The sequence below is a fragment of the Sinocyclocheilus rhinocerous genome, unplaced genomic scaffold (genome assembly GCF_001515625.1).
Source record: "Sinocyclocheilus rhinocerous isolate Xijiao unplaced genomic scaffold, SAMN03320098_v1.1 scaffold1569, whole genome shotgun sequence".
NCBI classification, from domain to species: Eukaryota; Metazoa; Chordata; class Actinopteri; order Cypriniformes; family Cyprinidae; genus Sinocyclocheilus; species Sinocyclocheilus rhinocerous.
Genome location: NW_015663506.1, coordinates 704,261 through 722,802, shown reverse-complemented (window position 1 = coordinate 722,802; position 18,542 = coordinate 704,261). Strand labels below are relative to the sequence as shown.

At 36.6% G+C, this 18,542-nt stretch overlaps 3 protein-coding genes across 5 annotated transcripts in view; 1 reads left to right on the top strand and 2 right to left on the bottom strand.

The window, feature by feature from the left end:
- The window catches only part of ankar (ankyrin and armadillo repeat containing), a 12,266-nt gene extending 1,013 nt beyond the window's left edge, over positions 1-11,253 (bottom strand). Inside the window, exons 1-19 of the mRNA XM_016539223.1 lie at positions 10,689-11,253; positions 10,016-10,453; positions 9,745-9,908; positions 8,767-8,882; positions 8,474-8,654; positions 8,160-8,382; positions 8,045-8,083; positions 7,456-7,657; positions 6,811-7,019; positions 6,446-6,550; positions 5,209-5,456; positions 4,951-5,119; positions 4,487-4,728; positions 2,966-3,119; positions 1,510-1,671; positions 1,313-1,419; positions 1,117-1,239; positions 837-995; positions 400-517 (exon numbers count right to left, since the gene is read on the bottom strand). Coding sequence (XP_016394709.1) covers positions 400-517; positions 837-995; positions 1,117-1,239; positions 1,313-1,419; positions 1,510-1,671; positions 2,966-3,119; positions 4,487-4,728; positions 4,951-5,119; positions 5,209-5,456; positions 6,446-6,550; positions 6,811-7,019; positions 7,456-7,657; positions 8,045-8,083; positions 8,160-8,382; positions 8,474-8,654; positions 8,767-8,882; positions 9,745-9,908; positions 10,016-10,453; positions 10,689-11,253 — 3,724 coding nt within the window. The remainder of the gene's footprint in view (positions 1-399; positions 518-836; positions 996-1,116; positions 1,240-1,312; positions 1,420-1,509; positions 1,672-2,965; positions 3,120-4,486; positions 4,729-4,950; positions 5,120-5,208; positions 5,457-6,445; positions 6,551-6,810; positions 7,020-7,455; positions 7,658-8,044; positions 8,084-8,159; positions 8,383-8,473; positions 8,655-8,766; positions 8,883-9,744; positions 9,909-10,015; positions 10,454-10,688) is intronic.
- Positions 11,254-12,216: 963 nt separating this feature from the next.
- Positions 12,217-13,812, top strand: LOC107728935 (uncharacterized). Its single transcript, XM_016539274.1, has 8 exons — positions 12,217-12,575; positions 12,684-12,773; positions 12,843-12,922; positions 13,004-13,119; positions 13,203-13,300; positions 13,402-13,470; positions 13,547-13,605; positions 13,682-13,812. The coding sequence occupies exons 1-8, from the start codon at positions 12,384-12,386 to the stop codon at positions 13,800-13,802; spliced, it is 825 nt and encodes a 274-aa protein (XP_016394760.1). The 5' UTR covers positions 12,217-12,383; the 3' UTR covers positions 13,803-13,812.
- Positions 13,774-18,519, bottom strand: LOC107728934 (asparagine synthetase domain-containing protein 1-like). 3 transcript variants are annotated; one of them, XM_016539271.1, is made up of 6 exons: positions 18,439-18,519; positions 18,265-18,311; positions 16,158-16,233; positions 14,609-16,062; positions 14,323-14,504; positions 13,774-14,224 (listed from the first exon to the last, which is right to left on the bottom strand). In XM_016539271.1, exons 4-6 carry the CDS (start codon positions 16,007-16,009, stop codon positions 13,978-13,980), a joined length of 1,830 nt encoding a protein of 609 aa, XP_016394757.1. In that variant the 5' UTR covers positions 16,010-16,062; positions 16,158-16,233; positions 18,265-18,311; positions 18,439-18,519; the 3' UTR covers positions 13,774-13,977. The 3 variants fall into 3 exon arrangements, with proteins under 3 accessions (XP_016394757.1, XP_016394758.1, XP_016394759.1); XM_016539272.1 differs by lacking the exon at positions 18,265-18,311 and having other exon boundaries at positions 18,439-18,517; XM_016539273.1 differs by lacking the exons at positions 16,158-16,233; positions 18,265-18,311; positions 18,439-18,519 and adding an exon at positions 16,348-16,357 and having other exon boundaries at positions 14,609-16,021.
- Between the last annotated feature and the right edge of the window lie 23 nt (positions 18,520-18,542).

The following is an 18,542-nucleotide window of genomic DNA, read 5'->3' as shown; positions in this document are numbered from 1 at the left end:
AATGACTTTATTCCACATTTTCGTCTCTACTGCGTCACTTTGGACTCGTGTTCACGACTGTGGAATAAAGTCGTTATTTTTGTTTTCTTTGCGCAAAAACGTATTCTCGTAGCTTCGTAACTTTACAGTTGAACCACTGATGTCACACGGACTACTTTGTCGATCATCTTGGTACTTTTCTGGACCTTGAACGTGGTAGTTACCTTGCCGTCTATGGGAGGGTCAGAGAGCCCTCAGATTTCATCAAAAATATCTTAAATTGTGTTCCAAAGGTGAACGAAGGTCTTACGGGTTTGGAACAACACGAGGGTGAGTAATTAATGACAGAATTTTCATTTTTGGGTGAACTAACCCTTTAAAATGGTAATATTGTGAAATATCATTACAATTTAAACTTACCTGTAATGACCACAGTGGTGGATTGGTCAGACTGCAGTAATTCAACAAGAACAGTGACTCCCCTTGCAGTCAAAGTCACTTCATCTGATCCACTAATTACTCTGGCTAACACAACTATCTGTCAAACAAATGAGGAGTCAGTTAAATTAACTGTTTTTCCAGCCTTTTACAGCTGTTCATTAAAACATCTTAACATCTGTTCATTTTCTACTATGGTAAATGTTTTTTTGAAAACAATGTCACATTGAAAACCTGCCTTTTTATTTAATTTTTTGGAGTTTGAAAATGAAAAAAAAAAAAGTTATGATGTAAATTGGACACTATTTTGGATATTTATTCAATAAGATTTTATTAATGTAGAAAAGGATGTAAAATAAATTTGATTGTGGTCTCAGACTTTTGGGCCCCAATGTATATGTTCTGAATCTTCTGACTACCTGAAATGCAGCTTTTGCTCTTTCCGTCTCATTGTCAGAACTCAAAAATGTCTCGTATGTGTTCATTAGAATTCTTCCTGTTTGTCGAATTGCCTTCTGTTGGGCTTTGTTGTTGTAAGCAAACAGGGACAATGCATGTCCAGCATCCAGACAAATGCTCTGAAAGAGAAGACTTGCTAAGCAGTTCATTTAAACAAACACATTCAAAATATCAGTGGCATCACATGAGCACCGTGAAATAATTCAAACCAAGATTGAATTGGTATAAATTTTAAATTACTTTGTTTTCAGCCCCCATGAGCTCCAGAATGATATCGTAAGAGAAGTCCTCTTGTTCCCAGAATTCCCTCTGGAGTTTTTGGTTCCCCAGCAGCACGCAGGCGAGAGTCTTAGCCACTTGCACCTAATGTCATTTAAAAATAATATGAAGTAATTTCCTGTTTTAATCTCATTTCATTTTTGAAATGAATACTTACCTTCACCTCCAGAGATTCATGGGTTTTTAAAAGCTCTAATAATGTAGGAATGGCCTTTTCTCTGTAAATAATCTTTTGACTCTTTTTATTAGTAGTGAGCGCCACTCCTACAACCACAAAAAAACAGGTTTATCATTTGCACTGTAACACAAAGCCATTTATATAAAAGAAATTAAAGAAAAAGTGTGAGATATTACCAATGCACAAACAACCCAGAGCTTTGATGACACTGAGCAGGGTCTTCAGTGTTGTTCGATGCCCTCGAAGCAAACGCACCAAAGGCGGCACCCCATACTCCCTGCAAAAGCCATCCTGATGGGTTCGACTATCTCGGCTAAGCGCTATTGCCGCTTGGCAGCCTGTGAAATGACGAGATACGTGCAGATAACGTTCTCTGGGGGGTGGATAATTTGCAACAATATGTATGGAAGCTTGTTTCTTCCAGGGCATAAAAAATGGTAATTGCAGCTTCTAATTTTTTTCTCACAATTCTGAGAAAAATATAAACTCAAAATTGCGAGATGTTAACTCACAATTGTGAGTTGATCACTTGAATTGTGAGATAAAAAGTTGCAATTAGCTTTTTTTTTTTTTTTAAGAATTGCGAGATGTAAACTTGCAAAACTGAGAAAAAGAAAAACGAGAATTCTGAGAAAATTAAGACAAAATTGTGAGATATAAACTCAGAATTCAAAGGAAAATAAAGTCAGAATTGTGAGATGTTAACTTTTATTTTTATTCCGTGACTACACAAAAAAAAAAACAGAATTGCGAAATGTAAACTTGGAATTCCAAGAAAAAAAGTCAAAATTCTGAGATGCGAGATTTGCGATTCTGAAGAAAAAAGTCAGAAATGTGCGGTGTAAACTTGCAATTAGGATTTTATAAGTTGCAACTGCAAAATATTAACTCGCAATTCTAAGAAAAAAGTCAGAATTGTGAGATATAAACTCACAATTGCAAGAAAAAATGTTGCAATTAACTATTTATATTATATTTATACTATATTTTTATTTATTTATACTATTTTTTTTTTTACTACTATTTTTTATTCCATGGCAGAAACAAGCTTCCATAGTTATGAAGGTGCGGACAGTTCTGTCTGAAAAAGATTTTTAGGGAACATCTGTCTGACAAAATGTTTTAACAGACGATCCACGGGAGACACGATCCAGACACCTGAATGAAGAGGAAGCACTCTTGGAATATAGCATCGTTTTGAAATCACAGCCTGTAATCGGGTCATAGTTTAACACTAATAGCAATACAAGAGACACAGCAACTCTTGTAAGCAATGTTTACGGAGAAACCCACAGGGGGAATGACATTCCACTGTGCATGCCTTCCTGTCTTATGAGTCTAGCAGATCAGTGCTGTCTCAAGACAGGAAGTGCTGGCCGCTTACCCGCTGGACCGAACCTGTTCTGTCAGTGACAGGGAGAAGCTCAGGTAGTCAATCTGCTCAGTTTATCCAGTGCCTGTCAACACGTAGTCAATGGGAAGCTGTTTTTATTGCATTTGGTGCTTCTTCTGTCTGGACGACAGCTTTGCAGTGAGTGTTACTTACATTCATGGGTGACTGATTGGTTGAATGGAACTTGGTGATCTCTTTTGGGACGGTGTATAATGAGATCAATTTGTATCGGGTCTTACCCACGTATTGCATTTTGTCTGAAGAGGACAGAAGAAGGTCAAGGATGACTGGGTAACCCATCTGCTGTGCCATGAGCTTCTGTTGCTTCAGAGTTTGTCCTGCCAGGGCCCATAGAGCTGTTGCACCCTGCTCCCGCACATCCAGCTGGAACACCTGAACACAGGGCAAAGTTCAGAAAGAGTTTACTGTGCCAAGGGTTGACTTGAGACTTTATGCAATATAAGAACCGTTTTCAAGGCAATTAAACTGACTTTTTATTTTATATATATAAAATACACTTCTATCAGGACCACTAAATTACTAAAGAATTACTTACATTTACTAAATTACTAAATTTAAATACAAAATTTTTTTTTTTAAATTATATTTGGAGAAAATGGTCTTTTTGTTAGAAAATGGATCAAAGTTTTTTATTTATTTATAATTTTATTCTAAATAAATTACTACAAGCATAAATTATAAGCATATTAATAACTAAATTAATGAATAAATTAATATTATTTTAAAAACTATTTTGAGTGATTATGCAATTTTCTGATGTATACTAATAAGAACAATCCTATAAATATTAATTCAACTAAACTTTAGTGTAATATCTATATGACAGAATCTAACAGAATTGGCTTGTAGCTTAACTTTAAATTTTTTTTGTTTTAATTTTAATGCTAGTAAAACATAATTTAGTAAATTAGTGTTTAAAAACATGCTAAAAATAATTTTACGTATGGTCTGTAGTAGCTGCATCCATATCCACCACATCCATATTCATTTCACTTTTAAACAATAATACTACATTTATTTATAATGTGCTCTTCTTATATCCAAAGTACTGCAACACATACAATAAAATAATAAAACAATATAAAACAAAACATTGAACCCAATTAATGTTCCTCTTAAGCAACAAAACCATTCCTCATAAATTCATACTGTGACTCTAAACAGTTTATGCACTAATGGATGTAAATCATATTTTTGATGGGTAAAAATTTTGATGGCAGTTCTCCAGAACACCATTCAAAAAACCCAACAGTACATAGTGTGACCAAAAAAAACATCTTTATATTGATTTATTCTAAGTCATCCCTGCATTACTAACACTGTATGTTCTTGAAAAGTGACGAAAAATGGCTTAAAAAGTGAAAGTGAAGTGACATGTGGCCAAGTATGGTTACCCATACTCGGAATTAGTGCTCTGCATTTATCCCATCCAAAGTGCACACACACAGCAGTGAACACACACACACACCGTGAACACACACCCGGAGTAGTGGGCAGCCATTTATGCTGCGGCGCCCGGGGAGCAGTTGGGGGTTCGGTGCCTTGCTCAAGGGCACCTCAGTCATGGTATTGAAGGTGGGAGAAAGCACTGTACATTCACTCCCCCCACCTACAATCCCTGCCGGTACGAGACTCGAACCCGCAACCTTTGGGTTACGAATCCGACTCTCTAACCATTAGGCCACGACTTAATTACCCAGAGGCAACATATTTAAATACTAAAGCTGCTGTTACATTACCTTTAAAAGTTGTAAAAGATCCTTGGCAGCTGATTGCCTGAGGAAGCACTGCTGGATGGCAGGATTTTGACTGGCTATAGATTCAAGCGCTGTGGCTGCCTTGACCTTAACAGGAATCTTCCTCTCTCGCAGGGCTTGCACCAGGGCACAGACCGCTCCTGCCTCACATATGAGCTCCTGGTTCTCCTGGTGACCCCGAGCCAGCTCTGCAAGAGCCAAGCAGGCCTCTTCCTGTAGTACTTCTGTCAGACAAAAACACAGCTATTTAATCTAAATGCAAATGAGTAAGACTCAAGAACTTCTTCTTTTGTGTTCTACAGAAAAAAAAACAACAGGATAAAGTTTTGAAACCACATGAGAGTGAATCAAAATTACAGAATTGATCTATGATCTGTTCAGACATTTCACAAAGCAGAGACTTGTTTTCTGTCACTACTGCATATTTTCCAGGAAGTAAACAGTACCAGAGTTCACAGACAGGAATTCAACAAGATGTGGAACTCCTCCAGCATGTGCAACAGCGGTTTGGTTGCACGGGCTTTTGACGCATAGTGTACAGATGCATCTGACAGCATTTACTAGCACATCTTGGAGGTCAGAGGTCAGGAGCTTGACTACCAAGGCCACCCCACCCTAGACAAAAAATTTGGGGGCATTTGTTTAAAACAGATGTTTTAAGATCTTCAAATGTGTGTAGACAGCGTAAAAGTTCCTTGACTCACCAACTGAGCAATGAGGTTTTGGTGTTGTTCACTGTGTCCCGCCAGATCGGCCAGTATAACAGCACAGCGAGAGTGCAGCTCAGGCTGGTGGCCGCTGAGGAGCTTGATCAGCACTGGTACGGCACCATGATGCACCAGATCTTCACAGACTTTCCTATTCTCTGACATATGACACAGCACAGCTGTAGCCATGCACTGCACCACCAGTCTATCTGAACAAAGGAGACCCACCAGCACTGGAATACCTCCTGCAGTGCGGTGATTATTATTAGGCAGAAACATAATGCAATCTGCTAACATTACTCAATCTTCTAGCTCAGTGGTTCTCAAATGATTTTACCTCAGAACCCACTTTTTTTTTCAAGTGGCGATTCAACACAGTAGTTTCTTCAGGATTTATGAAGGTACATTTTTAAGGCCAAGAAAATAAAAATTATAGGAATAAATTGAAGAAAACAATATATCGGTATGTTCTCTAAATGTAAATGTCTATTCAGCACACAGTGAGTTGTATTAGCAACACTTTAAATGTTATAAATACAACTTCCAACCAATCTCCATTATTTTTTTTAAAAACATTTTAGAAAAAAAATAGCTGGAATATCTCTGTTCTCAACTACTAGAATATGGTAATAACTTGTTTTATACATTCTGATCACAGAAAAGTGATGTTTTTCTTCAGTATTTTTGTTGTTTATCGGTGCAAATGTTTAAAGATTCATAAATCAAAATACATTTACTTGAGAAGCAAAATTACATAAGGTAAGAAGTCTTGTTTTCTATGAAAGTGATCAAAATGAATTGTGTTTATTATTGAAACTAGAACAAATATCCACAAATAGGCTTAAAAAAATCTACTTAATCCAAAGGGAAAGACTTTCTGCTCTGATTTAAGAGCTTTTTAAGGCCTTAATTTGTGGAAGGGTGAATTAAGACTTTTTAAAACCTTTTTAAAACCTGCAGAAACCTTGAGTACTAATATTGTTTACTCTACAAAAGTATAAAAATTATTTTAGATTAAAATATTGTAGTAGGTTGCTGAATATGAGAAATATTCCATTAAATTGTACTAAAAATTATTTACATTGTAATTTTCCTGCTGTCAGAACCAATTTTGGGGCCAGGACCTACCAGTTGAGAACCATTGTTCTAACATTTAGCTTTTTAAATAGCAGAAATGATGTAAAATAAGATGTATGAAATTAGTTTGCTTATCAAGATTTTATATATCTATGACCTGCTTTCATTATATCCTCACAGGAGGACTCAATGTTTACACAAAGAGCCTCAAGGCACCTGAGGGCCATCTCCAGCCGTCTGGTGTCCTGGCTCTGGATCATTTCTGCAGAAAAAAAATGGAGATCAAGCAAGTCACTAAATCACAAAATAAATAAAAAAATACATTTAACTAATTATTCATTTAAATAAATAATTTGCTACTCATCTAAAATGTGGAATATTGTAATAAAAAAATGTGTTGAAATTCTAAATGAGAAGCTTAATGATTTCTGTCTGATAATATAAATATTTCTACACACAATAAAAGTTTAGTTTTGACTGCTGACAATTTGGAATACACATTTTAAATCTACAATATCATACCGACAAGAATCTTCCACACAGGAAGCCCATCCAAGTTCAGCTGAATGAGGTGTCTAAGGACATCTGTGTGAAAGTAAAGTGCTGCCAGGTGGACAGAGTTATTGCCCTTGCTGTCTTCCTCTCTCCAGTTTGCCCCAGTGGACAACAGGACGTCCAGAGCTTCCACTGAACCCGAGGTCGCTGACAATAACAGCGGTGAACTGCCATACCTGAAAAAAAAAAAAAACAATCATCCAATTGAACTTTCTATACATCAAAAAATGCAGAAAGGAAATGTATCACTGTTTACAACATTGATAATAATAAGAAATGTTTCTCTAGTACCAAATCAGCATATTAGAATGATTTTTGAAGGATCATGTGACACTGAAGACTGAACTAATGGCTGCTGAAAATTCAGCTTTGCCATGACAGGAATTAATTACATTTTTAAATATACCAAAATAGAAAACAGTTATTTTAAATTGTAATAATAATTCACAATATTAATGTTTGTACTGAATTGTTGATCAAATAAATGCAGCCTTGGTGAGACTTCTTTCAAAACCATTAAAAAATCTTCAACTTTTGAAATGTATACATTAAAATATATACATATACATGTATATCCTTACAGTAAATTTAGTGCTAAAATATATCACGTACTCAGCAATGGTCTTCATCTCCAATAAAGCAGGGTCTTTCCTACATAGCGCTTGAATACATGCCACTTGGCCGTAAAAGGCTGCAAAATGAATAGCCATCCAACTCCTCTTGTCCACAAGTTTGTAGTCTGCTCGCAGGGCTAGAAGACAGCTTAGAGATTCAAGGGAGCCACATTGTGCAGCGAGGTGCAGTGGAGTGAGCCCTAAAAGGGGAATAAATGTAAAAAAAACCCACATCTTTAGACGCATTGAGCCAGGTTTTACATCACTGATGCTAAACACCACTGGTTGCATCAATTGTGCTTTTTGAAGTGGAGGTTTCACGTATTAAATAAAGCACAATAATAATAATAACCATACAGTTAGATGTGTTATACCAGGTTTGACATCATTGATAGCATTTTTTTTTTTGTCTTTTTCATGTGACCTTGATAAAAGCCCCTTAATAAGTAAAACATATAATTACATAAAATATAGGCTATATAATGCATATTTAGATATTAAATAAAAAATATTAATATTGGTTGTCATTTTTTACATTTTTGGTTTTTCTTTTTCTTTCAGGATATGACAGCTTTAATTATTCTTACCTGCTCCTTCTAGGAATGGACCTCCAACAACTGATTTTCCTGACAATAAAGAAAATGTAACGTAAGAACATATAGAAATGTCTGTAAGCTTTTAATGCATTTGTTATGCATTGACCTGAGTTAGTGAATCTCTCGCTGCGTATCTGGTTGAGGTTGACTCCTGCTGCAGCGAGCTGGAGGATGATGTGTGATTGGTTGTTGGCTGCAGCGTGGTGAAGCAGAGAGAGACCCTGCTCATCAAGAACGTGCAGGTGGGACGTCGGGTTCCTGCGACTCAGTGAGTGAAACGCTGCACACATTCCTCTCTCTGCTGCTGCCTTCAGCCCAAACGCTACAGTCTGAGTTAGAAGCACATTTCCATGTTTAAGTACAGAGTATGTACATTGAGGGACTCTGAACCCAAAGTATGAATTGATTGTCAGTTATTACCTTACACTTTATGGCTTTTGTGTAACCAAATGTTTTCTTGAACTGCTCGTGTAGCTCGATGTCTGTCAAGGGCAGTCTCTTCCCTTTGAGGATTTTGATGGAAGTGTTTAAAGCCCCCCACCACTGAACCATGTTATGTTGAGGATAAAGAGACTCTAACTCAATGCAGATGACATTATAGCTGCAAAACACAAGTGTATGTTAGATGCCATAAAACGCAACATTTTAGCATGTACAGCATTTATTTCATTGAATATATAATTGCATGCATATATAATATAAACAGTGCTGACCTTTTCCCTTCGATCTCACTGAGTGGAATTGGAAACTGTGTTTTATAAGTGGAGTCCTGACGAAGTAACTCATAAAGGTAATTGGCGGCTTGAGTCTGAAGTGTTCTGAAAGCTACCTACACAAAAAAAATGTAATATCTATTTAACCAAATTAAGCATACTGTATCATACTGCTGGAAAACCTGTTGTACACAATCTACTACATCAGAATTTCAACTTACCTTTTAGTCATATAAACAACTGCACCAAATTGCATATTTTTACTCCGTTGGGGCCTCTGAATAAATCTGAGGTGTTTTTTCCTACTTAAGTATGAGCTCCATATTCTCCTATGTCTCCTATACTATATGAGCCATAAAAGCTTAAAAGTATTAAATAGGATACTCAACAAAAGATTTTTTTTCTTTTTCTAAAGGTTGAATAAACTGATCCATTCATTCCAAAATAAATAAATAAATAAATAAAATTATTTTGACTATTATTTTAGGCTTTACAGGGTTAATACCATAAATAATCTATTTAATACCCTAAAGTACATAGCAACAACCAATACTTTTCAAATGAAAGGGTCATTATTCATTAGATTTTTGAATATTTGTTTACTTGTTTACATTGCTTTGATTTATATTAAAAAGGAATTTGTATGGTATACCCCTAGTTTGCATATATGGATCAATTTTATGTAATTTTTCATCTGTTGTTTATGTATTTAATTTGATATCTGCAATGTTAATAATAATAATAACAATAATATTGTTATGTTATTATTATGTTTTATTATTAAATTTTTATTTTTTTTATTTCATGTTTTATTATTATTTACGTTTGTTATTATTATTACATTTATGGTTGCATACTTTACTAACAACTAATTAAGTCAATTCTAGAGGGAAATAAACTTTACATTTTCTGAGTGTATTAAAGTAAGTATTAAAACTGAAAGTTGATTTTAAAAAGTGCTTTAGACTCATATCTCACCTTCATTTCCTCAGTGATGTCATCAAGAGGAGGAGTCCCCACATCAAATTCAATCCCTCCGTGAAGGTGAAAATACTGATTCTGCTTCTGTGGAAAGTGCTTGCAGGCAAAGTCTGGTCCGAGAAGATGTGGAGGAACCTCTCGTTCTGTTTTTAGCTTATCATCTTTAAGCAAAAAAAACAACAAAGCAAAGCAAAGCAAAATTCATTCACCAATGTCAATCCACCCACATATTAATCAGACATAGCAGTGATCAAAAGACAATGCAAACCTGACAAAGGTGAAAGCATTTGAGAAAAATTAGGAATCAACATCTTTTTCCTCAAGGATATCAGCAGGGGCACCAGAAATGTGATGAGTTTCAGGTAGACGAGGTCCCTGGAGACTTCTGCATTCCTCTCGAGGTGCTTTCTCACCAGAATAACATGGTCTGACAGCCTTTTCTGTAGCCTCTGGTAGGTGGCCAGATCAATGTTGTCCTCAGTGAGTCGGACCACATCAGATAGGCTATGAGACGCCTCAAACACAAACAGATTTTGGTGCTGGCGGACAGAGGTCAGGTAGGCACTCAGCTTGATCAGGATGTTTTCTGAGTATTGTGAGAAGAGGTTCTCCTCCTCTGCGCTGTTGGGTTCATAAGTTGGGTCTACATCCATGTTCTCCTTATAAATGTCCCGATAACATGGAACATCTGAGATGTCTGTTAAACCTGGTGATACAAATCAGTGTATATTTTCCATTTTCATTATATATATATATAAAATTTTTGAAGAAAATTTTTTAAATGGTAAGATTTTTTTTTAAATGGTATTTTTGCTATTTCAAGCAACCTAACACTAAAATAGTGTTCTTAGTGTTAGGTAACTATAAAAAACCTTACAAATGACATTATTACTTTCACATCTTTCTTTGTAGGGTCTAGATTGAAATACTTCGTATTTTACCTGCACTGAGGAACTCTGTGAGCACATCTTTCTTCGTTTGAGGAACACCATCTGAATCCACGGCCATGATGGACCTCCATAACTCAGAGAAGCGTATTCGTTTTTCTCTAGAAATGTAACTCCCGTGCCAGAGAGCCTTCATGGTATAATCTATGTTTATTAGTATTTGACCGACTTTTGTATCGTAATATGCTGGTGGTAGCTGGCACGTGGAGCTCTGGTCATAGTTGGGTACCAGACTGACGACGGGAAGTTGGTTAAAACCATATATTCCCACAGTCAGCTCCCTCACAATCTGGTGGACCATTCTGTAATCCAGGGGCAAACTTGAGTCAAAGGGAGACAGAAAAATGATGTTGGGAGCTAATATGTTCCTCATTTGTCTGATGATGCCAGCAGGTGCATCCACCGGCAGGTTGTGTTCCTCAGCACTGAGCAACCAGTTACAGGAGGTCAGGCTGAGCAGTTCTTGCAGATCTTTGCGGTCATATTTCTGAAGTAAAGACTGAGCGGTTAATGCAGCACGAACAGCCTTCTCGCTGCTCTGATCTGATGGGATCGCCATCAAAACTTCATCTGTTTTTTTCTGATACAGACGATGTGAGTGCGGTAAAATGAAGGTAATTAATTCCCTTTCAAAAATACTATTAAGGTTCCCCTCAAAAGATTGAGTTGTCTGATTACATTTGTGAGTTTGAAGAGCGTTGCTCTTAGCAACCAGTGACGCACATTGACGGTTCTGCAGTTCTTCAAATTAACCAATAGATGGCGCTGTTGCACGCTTTCGCGGTCAGGTCAGTGCAACATGTAGGATTAGCTCGTAATTTATTTATTGTTTTATTATTGTTAGTTTATTTAACGGTCCAGATCACATTAATACACTGTAAATGCGTCAGAGGCTATTTTTTATCTGTAATCAATGGACTGAATGTTATACAATTCCCCTAAAAACAAATACAAAGTGTAAAGTAAAATTACAACAAATTATTAAAATTATGGTAAGCAAAAAAGCAAAAGCACAATAATAAATCATAATAAGAGAAAAGTAAGAACCAACAAAACAAAAGACGCGTCTGCGTTTAACCAATTTTCACAGTTCAAAATTAATCATATATAATTACTATATTTATTAAATTAATTATTAAATTAAATATATTATATCATTATTATGTATAATTGAATTTTCACAAAAATATACATGAATAAAAAACAAAAGCAAATGTGCAGACGTTATGTTACACATAACTAGGAATGAAAAGCACCAATAAATAAGATAAAATAAAAAGTAATACAAATTTATATTACAACTCGACAAAGTATATAGCATCCTTTAACAAAATTAATTAAACCGATTCGCGTAAATGATTTCGATTTCCTATTACTTATGTTTAAACAACAAATAAAAAACAGCACAACTAGAGAGCTCCTTGATAAACGCCCCTATCTGGAGCGTCTCGTTACGTAATTAATATTCATGAGCTAAATAGGTTTCGCGGATGTGTGCAAGGAGTGCTTTGAAAACGTTGTGGCAAGTACTGCGCATGCGTGGGTCAGACTGAACAACATACAGCTACCTTTGCCCAGAAAGCGATCTTGGTTTAACCCTCCGAAAGTGTACAACTTTACAGTTTTAGCAACTTATTTAAAATCACATGCTGATAAGAGCTGTTGTCACTTTTTGATTTTCAGCTGACAATGAAAGCTGTTATTTTAGCTGCAGGTTATGGAACAAGACTGCAAAGAGACATCGAGAATGACACAACTGGGAATTTCAAGCATCTAGGTGGCATTGCAAAGCCGCTGCTTCCTGTTGGTTCACGTGCGCTTATCTCACACTGGGTTAAGGCACTGACCAAAACACGATGTGTGGACACAGTCTATGTGGTTGTGAGTGCAGAATAACTATTTTCTTTTAAATATATGACCATATCGAGCTTTTACAGTCATAGTGTTTGACTTGCATGATTATGATAAATTGTACAATCTGTTGAACAGACCAATGATCTTTACCATGAAGCATTCCAGCAGTGGGCTCAAGAATTCCCCAATGTTAAAATCATAAATGATGGTACAAGAAGAAATGAGGTGAGCATCATGAAATGGAGCGGTTTGTGAATGTGAAATATAATATTTAATTGTTAACTGTCTCTGCAGGACAGACATGGTGCTGTTGCCTGTCTGCAATTGACGGTCAAGTTGTGTGCTGTGGATGACCACTTACTAGTTATCGGAGGGTATAACCAGCATCAGATTAAATAAGGGAAATGTTTGAAATTGCTTTAAAATGAGAAAAAACTTTTTTTTTCATTTTGCAGCGATACTTTATTCAAAGAGGATTTCAGCCTGAGGAAAATCACAGAGAGGTTCTTCGAAGTGCAAAATAAAGACAAAGAGAGCAACTTAGTGCTGTCATACCAATGCAAGGATGAGGGTAATAAGAACAATATTTTTTGACTTTGCTAAACACATGGTCACTAAATTTTAAAACCATTATTATATCATTTCCACCTTCAGAAACATCCACATACGGGATTCTGGAGTTGGATGAGGACCTTAAAGTACAGTGTATGAAGGAAAAACCTCTCTTGAGTGAAACAAGTTCACGTAATGCAGTATGTTTTCTTTTGTATTGTATGATACAAGATGATATTTCAGTACTATTTGTCCTTATTATTAGAGTCAATATTTTTAATGTGTTGTCCTCGCTTTGCAGTGTCCTTGCTTTTACTTGTTTTCACAAACCTCACTTCCGCTTTTGGACATTTTTCTCAATGAGAAGAAGGTACAGTTTATCTATATTTATTTAGCAGTTGTTATCGATCATGTTATTTTTTTTTATGTAACTCTTCTCCATGCAGAATACACCCATTGAAAAGTGGGATGCACCAGGGACCTTTCTTTCATGGCTCATATTAAGGTTACTTACGGGCATATAATAAAGCATTGTGTTTTTTTCAATGACATTCAGTGACTAATAACTCTGTTTATTCTAGGAGGCCTGTGTACGTGCACAGGATATCTGGTCGATTTGATGTGGGAAACCTTCCATCATACATAGAATGTGACAAATACTTCAGGAACCAACTTCAAAATCCTTCTGTTTATTTAATGTAGTACAAACATGTAATGACATTCAGAATAAAACTGGCCATCAATTTTAGTTTTTTTGTGAATTATTGCCATAAATGGGTTAATTGTACTCATTCCCAATGCCCCAAACCAATCATTTAAGGAGTATATTCATATTAAAAAGAACAGAACCAGAAAAGACAACTGTCAGAATATTAAATTATGTAGTGACAAGCCTTTTGCACTTATCCGAGGCCTTCTCATGGTTGTTCTCGAACTTGGCGATTCTGGAACCGAACTGCATGGCTCTCTTTGGCAAGAGAGCAGAGAGTCCCAATCCCAACTCAACAGCTGCTAACCTCAGTAACAGCTTTTCTCCAACTCCTCTAGGTAGAGACAAGTCAGCCTTCTCCGACACAGGTAGTCCGTTAAAGAAACTGACTACATCTTCATCCAAGTATGGGAATCTGAGATAAAAGAAATAAATGTATTATGTACAATACTATAGCATTTAATGTTTGGTTTAACCTTAAATATTCTTTAAGCTGTAAAGTGTAATTCTTGCCTGGCCTCTTTTCCATGGTCCCCAATGATTCGGTCGTCCCTTCCAAGATTTCTTGAGGATATTCGTCCCAGTTCCATAGCCAGCTCTTTGATGAGTCCTTCCAGTCCCGAGTTCTTAAAACGCACCCTGTGTCTGGAGTATCCCGCCAGCTGTTCATCTGCCCCAATGCCAGTCAAAACCACCTGCGAGAAGAGGAAAATTTTATACAGTGTGACCTAGGTTTTACATTAACATCAAGTTTTCATTCAGACGTAATTCAAGTGCAAACAGAAAAAAACAAAGTTACCTTTGCTTCTGAAGTATAAAGTTCTTCAACACCCTCATTTATGACTCCAATTCCTCTGGCGGCAAACCAGACGGCACATCCAAGGCTGTCATCCAGAACAGTGTCCAAAGGGTGCACTAAATGGCAGATGCGTTTCTGTCGCATTTCCTTAAGCTCGTCTTGATTTACATTAATCTCGATAAAGTTCCACTGGCGCTTTGGACTGAGGTTTTTTAGTTCTTGCAAACCAGCTCTACCAGTTATTCTGTCTGGCACATCAAAGCAGTTAAAGCTCTGCTGATCCGACCGTGTATTATCTGCATCACGGTCTTTCTTCTTATTTTTCCCTTTCTTCAAAGACTTGGGAGGCACTTTTCCTTCTTGGATTTTGAAAGCAACATTGAGAAGGTCAATGGGTTTGTCTGCAGGGATGTGCCTATCAGCAAGGGCAGCTAATATCATTGAATCAATTCCCCCAGAGAAAAGAATGGCAATATCAGCTTTCGTATGATTCAAGGGGATCGCCAATTCATCTTGAGCAGGTAGGCACTGTACTCTCTTACGGACAGCCTCACTTAGAACGTCAATGAGCGCGTTAACCATTGCTTTCTTTTTAGAGTTTGTTAGGAATTCTTTCAGATTTTCAACAGAGGTTTGAGAAACATTCTGATCTTGTTCAGTTTTAAGTGATGAAATGGCTGTGTTCATTGGACAAATAGGGGAGGTCAGGTAAAGCCCTGAACTATTTATGTTTATAGAGACAGATCTGGGAAGACCTTCGCATTTCAATTCCGGGCTTTCATTTGGCTCTACGTCACGGTGCGAAACCCATGGATAAAGTTCAAATATAAATGTCCCTAGAGGTGAAGAGTCCGTTAGGTCAAACCTGTACACTCCACTAGGTGGTACTTCCTGCCATTGGGACTGAATGTTATCTACTGGCAGGGAAGCAACTGATGAAAGTGTGAATGATGTTCTTTCAGGATCAAATTTCCAAAGCAGACTTCTTCTTCCAAAAAAGTCTCTCCCAAACCAGATACAGTGCTCTACTTTTTGGTAATATATAAAGGCCCAGGGTCCTTTGAGTTGTGATAGTAAAGCTACTATATCTGAGGAGCACTGCGCCATTGACAGATGATGGAGAACAACTTTGGTGTCATTTTCTCCCAGATCTACTCTTAGACCACCGAATACCTCTCCATTCCAGAGAAGCATGTTTCCACTGTCATCTTGAAGAGGCTGGGGTGTCAGGCAACCTCTCATGTGAAGCACATGTGCAGAGAACAGGAGACTGCATGTTGAGATTGTTTCTGTAATGTCCCAGCTAGAGCTGGGCCCTCTGTGTTTGAGATTTTCATGGACATGCTTATCCAGTGGATCATGTGGTGTGGTCAAACTGACCACACAGCAGATCCCACACATGATCTCAAGGCACTATATATCTTGATATTCTTTTCTCATGTTATCCAGATCCTCTATAAGAGACAAGATGCTGGCTGTATTAGGAAGCACTAATGGTACAACTATTACTTATATTTGTCATTTATGATTCATTATTTATGAATCTTACTTTTACAAGCGCCGAGGGTCTCTCCTTTGTCTGCCAGGAAGAATATATTGCTGTTGGGCTGCTGGGTGTACACTCTCTGTAAGAATAAGCTTATGAGTACCAAAACATGATTTACTGGCAAATCTACAAATAGCCTTGTCCAAATACCCACACTTGCAGTCTTGGCCATTTGAGAGCGTATGCGCACGACAGGAAGTAGGCCTAAGTGTGCAAGACTGTCCCAGGTCTTAAAAAAGTTTGCAACTGCTTTTTATCACTTAATTAGAAGCACCACAAATTGGGTTGTGTCATGTTATAGGGACTACTGAACAGACATTTAGAAGTTGATTTTAAAATGCAAAGTATTTAAAATAAAAATAAAGCTATGTAAACACTTGCATTTTTACAACACTATAAGTGTGTCCCATCAGGTAATGAAAAATTTCGCCACACTTGTGGTCTTCATCCTCACTTGAACACTTGGGCCAAATACAGGAAATATGACATACAAGCAGTCAAGTGCAAAGACCACAAGTGTGGGTATTTGGACAAGGCAATAGTCTAAACATACGAGTCATTACAATTCTTCAAATATGAAACTAATTCCTATCCTCTTTATCTAAAATATGACATGTGAAGACCTTGAGATACACTTTGATATCTCGTACATGTTCTTACATGCAATATTCTTAAGAAAAACATGACACTGTATAATCTGAATCCCAGTGTTTTGGAAAATAGCAATAGCTTCTATAATTTTCTGTTCCTACATATGTGTTACATTTTATATTTTATTTTGTTACTCCGTTTTATTACATTTATTTAATTGGAAAAATGTCTCAAAGTATTATGGAGCATATGGCAAGCATATTCTCCTGCTTTTAAAAATGAAGAAACTTTAAATAATTGGAAATACTGATTTCTAAGATTATTGATTATACTATTCAGAGGCGTCATGCACTCATTATTTTTGAGGGGGCATGTGTGTGGGGATATCCTCATGTGACACACAACAGCCACATAGCCCTCATGTTTTATTTATTTTTTTCCTTTTTATTCTAAACATTCCCAAACACATTAACTATATCATGAAATATCTTGATTCTCACCTTTATAGATTATGTTAGTTGATCTATAGTGGGCAATGGTCAAAGTAACCTAATAATGTAATCTATTAACTATACATAAAAACCTGTTGGGCAATGGTCAAAGTAACCTAATAATGTAATATATGCATAAAAACCTGTCTGTTTACTTAATTTCCAGATATGGGTGTCATGCCATAACATATTTTTAATACGACTGACTTTATATTTAATGTGAATTTAACATTGAAAGTTAATGTGAATAAAAACATTGTAAGTTAGGCTACTTATCAGAACATTTTCATTGTACAGAAAGAGAGCAAAGAACATTTACATTATCAAAGAACATTTTCACTGACAGTCTAGAGTTCAAGCACTCTCAAAAACTCCCATTAAAATCACTGAAGCTGTTTAAACTGGGAAATGTATAGCTTACTTACAGATTCATACACACATCTGCAGTTTGTTGTTTCTAACGAGAGAATTGGCCAGAAAGAGGTATTCAGAGAGAAAGCGAGTGAAGAAAACACCGGCATTTTAGCGATGACTCATCTGAACACCTCTGATTGGCCATTGCATTCATAAGCTCAACAGCATCGTGTGTGATTGGTTATAATGCGCAGCGCTGTAAAAACGCGTCTGTCTCTGGTTCAGCGCCAGCCAGCGAACGCAGATTTGAATTTTAGCAGCTGGTGATATGACGCGCTGAACGATTTAATCACGCCGGTGTGATTGTATCAAATATAGAAAATATTATTCGGCTATTTTTGTCTTTTGGAAGCTGCATTCAAAATCCACTTGGCTCAAAAATCACTTTGAATGGGCATGACGCCTCTGATACTATTATTACATGTTAACGTTACCGTTTAAACTTTAAACATTTAAAGTGTTTTTCATAATATAGCCTATGGTGTTCTGTAGGAGCTGTGTAAATTGCAGTTTATTTTTTGTCATCTATAATTGAGTGACAGCATCTGCTACTCCAAATGTAGAATGACCCATATGACAGACTAATTATTAATATAACAAGACGACATACATACCCTGTTTTTCTTCAAATTGCTCAACTCGTCAACAACAATCTTTTGATCTGTTATATGTGAATGAATTATTAATTGAAAACATTAATGTGCTAAACGTACTGTAATAGTGACCACTTATCATAAAGTTATGATTATGACATTATACAGGCTATACAAAATATTTTGATAGGAAACCTTCTTGTTCAGCTCCTCTTTTTGTGCGCGCTCTTCTTGAGCTCCAGGTTCCGTTCGCTGGATGTTTTTAGAGGACATTTCATATCAAAACGCTTCAGATGATT

Coding starts and splice junctions, on each gene's coding strand:
- LOC107728935 (XM_016539274.1), top strand. CDS start 12,384: ATGAAAGCTGTTATTTTAGCTGCAGGTTATGGAACAAGACTGCAAAGA. Junction 13,301..13,401: donor AAACAAGTTCACGTAATGCA/GTATGTTTTCTT, acceptor CTCGCTTTGCAG/TGTCCTTGCTTTTACTTGTT. Junction 13,606..13,681: donor CTTTCATGGCTCATATTAAG/GTTACTTACGGG, acceptor TGTTTATTCTAG/GAGGCCTGTGTACGTGCACA.
- LOC107728934 (XM_016539271.1), bottom strand. CDS start 16,009: ATGTGTGGGATCTGCTGTGTGGTCAGTTTGACCACACCACATGATCCA. Junction 14,505..14,608: donor TTTATACTTCAGAAGCAAAG/GTAACTTTGTTT, acceptor CTCTTCTCGCAG/GTGGTTTTGACTGGCATTGG. Junction 14,225..14,322: donor GACCATGGAAAAGAGGCCAG/GCAAGAATTACA, acceptor CTTTTATCTCAG/ATTCCCATACTTGGATGAAG.